Source organism: Austrofundulus limnaeus, unplaced genomic scaffold, assembly GCF_001266775.1.
Source record: "Austrofundulus limnaeus strain Quisiro unplaced genomic scaffold, Austrofundulus_limnaeus-1.0 Scaffold94, whole genome shotgun sequence".
Taxonomy (NCBI): Eukaryota; Metazoa; Chordata; class Actinopteri; order Cyprinodontiformes; family Rivulidae; genus Austrofundulus; species Austrofundulus limnaeus.
This window is the reverse complement of record NW_013952496.1, coordinates 685,549-691,764: the sequence shown is the minus strand read 5'-3', so window position 1 is coordinate 691,764 and position 6,216 is coordinate 685,549. Positions and strand designations below refer to the sequence as shown.

At 41.2% G+C, this 6,216-nt stretch overlaps 1 protein-coding gene across 3 annotated transcripts in view; it reads right to left on the bottom strand.

Moving 5' to 3' along the window:
• The window catches only part of LOC106520570 (high affinity cationic amino acid transporter 1), a 15,942-nt gene that overhangs the window by 3,775 nt on the left and 5,951 nt on the right, over positions 1-6,216 (bottom strand). Inside the window, exons 1-6 of one of the 3 annotated variants that reach the window (XM_014012751.1) lie at positions 4,343-4,361; positions 1,891-2,293; positions 1,631-1,789; positions 1,387-1,558; positions 1,162-1,295; positions 857-1,079 (exon numbers count right to left, since the gene is read on the bottom strand). In XM_014012751.1, coding sequence (XP_013868205.1) covers positions 857-1,079; positions 1,162-1,295; positions 1,387-1,558; positions 1,631-1,789; positions 1,891-2,260 — 1,058 coding nt within the window. In that variant the 5' untranslated portion in view covers positions 2,261-2,293; positions 4,343-4,361. Of the gene's footprint in view, positions 1-856; positions 1,080-1,161; positions 1,296-1,386; positions 1,559-1,630; positions 1,790-1,890; positions 2,294-4,115; positions 4,135-4,342; positions 4,362-6,216 lie in introns of those variants that run through there. The other 2 variants (XM_014012750.1, XM_014012749.1) reach the window with 2 other exon arrangements.

Below are 6,216 nucleotides of genomic sequence, written 5' to 3'. Positions count from 1 at the left end.
AGAGTGGAACAGAATATAATAGAATGGAATACAATAAAATAGAGTGAAATGGAATAGAATAGAGTAGAATGGAATGGAACCAATGTAATACAGTAGAACAGAAGGGAATGGAACACAAGGGAATAAAATAGAGTGGAACAGAATAGAGTAGAATAAAAAGTAATACAAGGGAAGAAAATAGAGTGGAATAAAATAGAATAGAATAGAGTAAAATGGAATGGAATCAAATGGAATAGAGTAGAATAGAATGGAATAGAACGGAATAAATTAGAGTGAAATGGAATGGAATAGAGTAGAATAGAATGGAATGTAACAGAAGGAAATAAAAATAAAGTGGAACAGAATATAATAGAATGGAATACAATAAAACAGAGTGAAATGGAATGGAATAGAGTAGAATAGAATGGAATGTAATAGAAGGAAATAAAATAGAGTGGAACAGAATATAATGGAATGGAACCAAATGGAATAGAGCAGAATAGAATGGAATAAATTAGAGTGGAATGGAATAGAATAGAGTAGAATAGAATGGAATAGAACAATGCCTTATTTGTCCATCAGTTGTTAAATTCCAGATGTTGGGTTTTGAAACCAGACAGAATCACTGCTCTAAACTGTTGTTGGTTCTCATGTATTTTACAAAAATACCCTTACACAAAGTTTAATAAATGAAGCTACATATTTTATCATCTGGGTGATAAAATGCAACTTAAAACACTTAATTTATCTTGCCTACCTAACAGCAAGAAAAATGCAGCGAGCCTAAAATGAATAATTCGTTTCTAAAGATCCCTGCTGAACAGCTACATGTCCTCTGTGACTTTTCATGCTGAGAGCCAGTAGGAGACCCACTTACCTGGTCGACAAAGCGCACAAAGAGCCAATGGCCACTGCATAAGTGGCTCCCTCCCAGCCCACATACTTAAAGGCCACTGGAAGAGGGCTGTTCTTATCCAGCATGTAGTACGGCATCATCACAGTGAGGGCCGCCGATACTCCAAAGTAAGCCACAAAACAAATGAGGAGAGAGGCCACGATGCCGATAGGAATGGCCTTCTGGGGGTTTTTCACCTCCTCTCCTGAGGGGAGAACAAAACTGGAATTGTCAGACGTGACGGGCATGTCGGACGGTCATTATTCATTTTATCTTTGCACTCTCACCTGTAGTGGCGATGCAGTCAAATCCCACAAAGGCGTAAAAACAAGTGGCAGCACCAGAGAGGACCCCAGTCCAGCCAAAAGGCATAAAGCCACCTTTACCAAGACCTTTCTCGTCTTCTAAGTGACACGACAGACTCAAAGTAAAAAGAACATAACATTTGATTACTTTAAACCCACCTTACCCTTAGGCACGATGTTTGGATGACAAATTTTAATGTCGCTCACTTTAGGCTCGAGTTTTTAGTAACGTTAAGGATCTCCTCGGGGTTCAAGTTCCAGTTTTTTAGGTTTCCTTTAACCAGGCCTGCGATGACCACAAACACCAGCACCAGGATGTTGATGCAAGTAAACACTTTGTTTACCAAGGCCGATTCTTTGACTCCGAATACAAGAAGCCCTGCAAACCAAAGAAAATATGAGAAAAAAATCCAAGTAAACTGATAAAAAGCACATCTGATGTCTTCCTGACCTGTCAGACTGAGGATGATGACAACAGCAAAGATGTCTGGATACTCTGCCAGGACTCCCGGGGCGTTCATGGTCATGTATTGCCTGAAAAAAGTCTCGATGTGTTTTCCAATCAGCTCATCAAAAGTTGCGCTCCATGCCCTGGCCACACTCGACGTTCCTGTGCAGAGACAAAAACCCTCCTCAGAATCTTAAGTATCTTTTCTTCACACATACATATTGGTAGGAAACTCCTTCCCGACATTACTCCAACCCTCCCACCTATGATGTAAGCGAGGATGAGGTTCCAGCCCGTGATGAAGGCCCAGAGTTCCCCGACCGTCACGTAGCTGTAGAGGTAAGCCGAGCCCGTTCTGGGAACGCGAGCTCCGAACTCCGCGTAGCACAGTCCGGCCAGAACGGACGCCAGGGCGGCGATGAGGAAGGAGAGGACGATGGCCGGGCCGGAGGCGCTGCGAGCGACGGCGCCGGCGAGAACGTAGACGCCGGCTCCCAGCGTGCTGCCCACCCCCAGGGCCACCAGGTCGAACGTGTTGAGGCATCGAGACAGGCGGGATTCGTCCGAGCTGCAGTCCACGACCTTCACTCTCAAGAGCTGCTTCCCAAATTCTTGTAACGCTGCCAGAATCATCGCTTTTTATTGGAACGCTGCACGTGGGAACACCTGGTGAAAAAAAAACCAACAACACAGGAAGAATGGGATTAATGTGCTTCGGCTAATAGATGCTAAGCGACTGCTCAGTTTAGTAAAGAACGGCATCAAACAGTGTTTCATGACCTGGAAGTTACTTCTTTGAATACTTAATGTACTTTAACGCTGCTACAGCAACATTCATTCTGCAGATTTGCTTTCATATTAGTTTAATTTAACTTTCTCCCAAACTTTGTCCTTTTTATACGGCAGCACGACGGCTCAGTGGTTAGCGATTCCCTTAGCAAAAAGTAGTATACTTGAAGTTCATTTTAATAAGTATACTTGAGTATAAGTTTTAGTACAGTATATCAAGTATACTAGGTACCATGTACTTCTGGTGTACTAGAAAGTATATTGATTTAAAAACTTGTTTGTACTAAATTGGGATAGTTTTAGTTTATAAAAAGTATACTTTAAGTATACTGTTATGTCTTTTTAAGTTGATACGAAAAAGAAGTATACTTTAAGTACATGCCATTAAGTATACTGAAGTATATAAAAGTGTATTTCCCTAAGTGTATTTTTATTTACCATGTAAACTGATGTAAGTGTACTAGCAGTTTACTAACAAATATACTAGGACTAAATTGGCCCACAAAAAGTTTATGAAAGTATATCCCAAAGTATACTGAAAGTAATCGAAGTATAGTTTTAGTTTAATCTTGAAATATACTACAAATAAACCAGTCTGTGTGAAAAGTGTACTACAAAAGTTGATCTAGACCAAAAGTTTAAACAATAGTATAAACTAAGTAAACTTTTAGTATACTTTTAGTACAAGCCAAGTAAAGTGTAAGATAAAAACTTGGTTAAGTATATCTCAGATAGGTACATAAAAAGTAAACTGGAAGTCCATCCATCCATCCATTTTCTTCCGTCTATCCGGGGTCGGGTCGCGGGGGCAGCAGCTTCAGAAGGGAGGCCCAGACCTCCCTCTCCCCAGCCACTTCTTCCAGCTCCTCCGGGGGAACTTCCAAGGCGTTCCCAGGCCAGCCGAGAGACATAGTCCCTCCAGCGTGTCCTGGGTCTTCCTCGGGGCCTCCTCCCGGTGGGACGTGCCCGGAATACCTCACCAGGGAGGCGTCCAGGAGGCATCCTTACCAGATGCCCGAGCCACCTCAACTGGCTCCTCTCGACGTGGAGGAGCAGCGGCTCTACTCTGAGTCCCTCCCGGATGACCGAGCTTCTCACCCTATCTCTAAGGGAGAGCCTAGCTACCCTGCGGAGGAAACTGGAAGTATACTTTTTTATTTTAAGTTTAAAATTAGTATGCTTAATGGATTCTTGCATATACTACTTTGTGCTAAGGGTTAGCATTGTTGCTTCCCAGTTCATAAAAGGGGTCTTTCAGTGTGTAGTTTATGTTCTCTAAGTACCTGTGAGAGTTTTCTAAAAGTACAGTCTGGCTTCCTCCCACAGACAAAAAGGTAAATAAATAACATTTTAAAAAATGCTCTGTGATCTCAGTGGGATTTGCCTGGTTAAATAAAAGGTAAATAAAGGAAACTGTGGCCGACCGAACCATCTGCTTTGGGTGACGACGAGAAATGCAACGGACATTTCTAAGTGGTAGTTTGACACAGATGCCTCTGTGAACAAACCTTTCAGGTATTTGGTTCACAAATAGAACAGTGACACATCATGTGGTCTCAGGCACAGTTGTGGCAGCATTAACAGTCCTCACCACCCAAAAGACCGAGCCAAGTCACAGAAATAAAAACCAATTTTAAAATTTACGTTAAAAAAAACAACCCTCGGCTAACATTTAGCGAACTAGAATTATTTCCATTACATGTCAGAAGGTTTGAATGCTTCTTCAATTGGAGAAAAAAATAGAACGAACAAACTTCAGCTGCAGTCGAACAGTTCTGAGTTTGGTGTCCAGGTCATGATGATCTGCCGCGCTGACCAAAATGTGGAAGCCAAAACAAACAGAGGGAAAATGCAAATCCCTGGCACTAAGAAGGAAAAGCAAAGAAAGCTGGAAAAAAATAAGGTAAAAAACTATGATCGCCTCACTGTGTGTTGGTAAAACAGACTTGACCACATCAGCACCCGGGAAAAACAAAGCGATAAGAATCAGGTCTTCAGCATTAACGGTGGAGACGGAGTGCAGAATGTTCATGATGTGACAAGCTGGGCTATAAACAGAGGATGAGGCCCTGCCCTCCTCTCAGCCAATCAGAGCCCAACACCTGCTCATGGCTCACAGGGGTGGGGGCAGAATTTGGAGTCACAATGAGTCACATGCTTTGGCAGCAAGTTAAAAAAAATATCTAAAACTGCAAACGACCTTGTGACATTGTTTAATACACACAGGTCACAGTAAGACCTCCGAATCAGAACCAGACAAATGGTACTTTCTGTGGAAATACTGAGTGCTTAATGACCTCGCTGAAGTTTGCTGAGTTCAAGTTGAAACAACGTGAAGAGAGGCTAAAAGAGAACTTCAGCTAAAAAATAAAAAGGAGAAAAGCTATGACTAAAAGCTAAAATTAGCTCAACTTTAGCTGAAAGCTGAAATATGCCAAATAGTAGCTATAAAATAAAATTAGTAAAAGTGTAGCTAAATGCTAAAATTAGCCAAAAAATTAATAAAACACTAGCCAGACTGTAGCTAAAAGGAGAATACTGACATATGACTGGTTTATTTAGCACAGACTATGTAGACGTAGCCTGACTCCAAACATGATTTAGTCAAACAAAGAGTTTATTTATCTTGCTGTTGCACCAACACACTGGCTTATATCTCATTAGACGTTGACACAGTGCTATATATTCTCCCTGGGGCTAATTAAAAGAAAATTGTCAACATTTTCACAATTTATTGGAGGAACAGTTGACTTGAATTCAGTACAATTTATAGTGAAATTAAATGTCTTCAAACTGCAGCTCCGGCTCACAAAAGAATTCAGTTTGACTTTGTTTTTTTTCAACCAACATTTGAGAAAAGCTATCGACTGCCTTTAATTACAGCTTTCATCACACAAATTTAATGGGAATGTGACAGGCGTCCAGCAGAACTAAAAAGCCCTGCACCTGTGGTGAACTGTCAGCTCGGAAAGGGAGCAAAATAATATAATAAAAATAAAATAAAAAGAAGGAATATGACAACAATCATACATGACGACAGAAGAAGCAAAAGAAAAGTTTCATTTCTGTGACTGCAAGATTTAGTTTTTCACATTATCCATCCATCCATCCATTTTCTGTACACGCTTCTTCCTTTCAGGGTCGCGTGGGTCACTGGTGCCCATTTCCAGCAGTCACAGTGCGAGGGGCGGGGTACACCCTGGACAGGTCGCAAGTCCATCACAGGGCCGTTTTTCACATTATGAATAACAAAACAATGAAAAAGAGCCAACAGCTTCAGCCTTTCTAAACATGTGGAGTAACCCATGTGCTCTGACATCACCGTTAGAGCAAAGGTTTGTTAAATACTGGTGAATTTAAAACAGGCAAATTCATGCCAGGGATTCAGATTAAGATATTGTATTAAGAAATTAATCTTGCACAAAACATCCTGTTCAGCAGGTGTTGTGACTCTCATGTGACCCATCACATCGAAACGAGGATTAAGTCCAAAAGTGGAAAAATAGGCAGATACAGGGTTTTGATTTAATTGTGTGCATAAACTGCATTTTGCCAAAATATAATGAACTAATGCTGTATCAATGTATCATTTGAATGAACTGTCTGAAAAATCAAAAAGAAAAAAATTGTATAGGTCTTCTGGACGGGTTCTTCTCTAATGAAACGTTTCGTCTCTCCTCCAAGAGACTTCTTCAGTCTGAGAGTTTCAGGCAACTGGCGTATATGGTTGGAAACTGGCGTATATCGTAAGCCCACCCACACAGACCAATATTTGCGTTTTGACTCCCACCACCCACTGG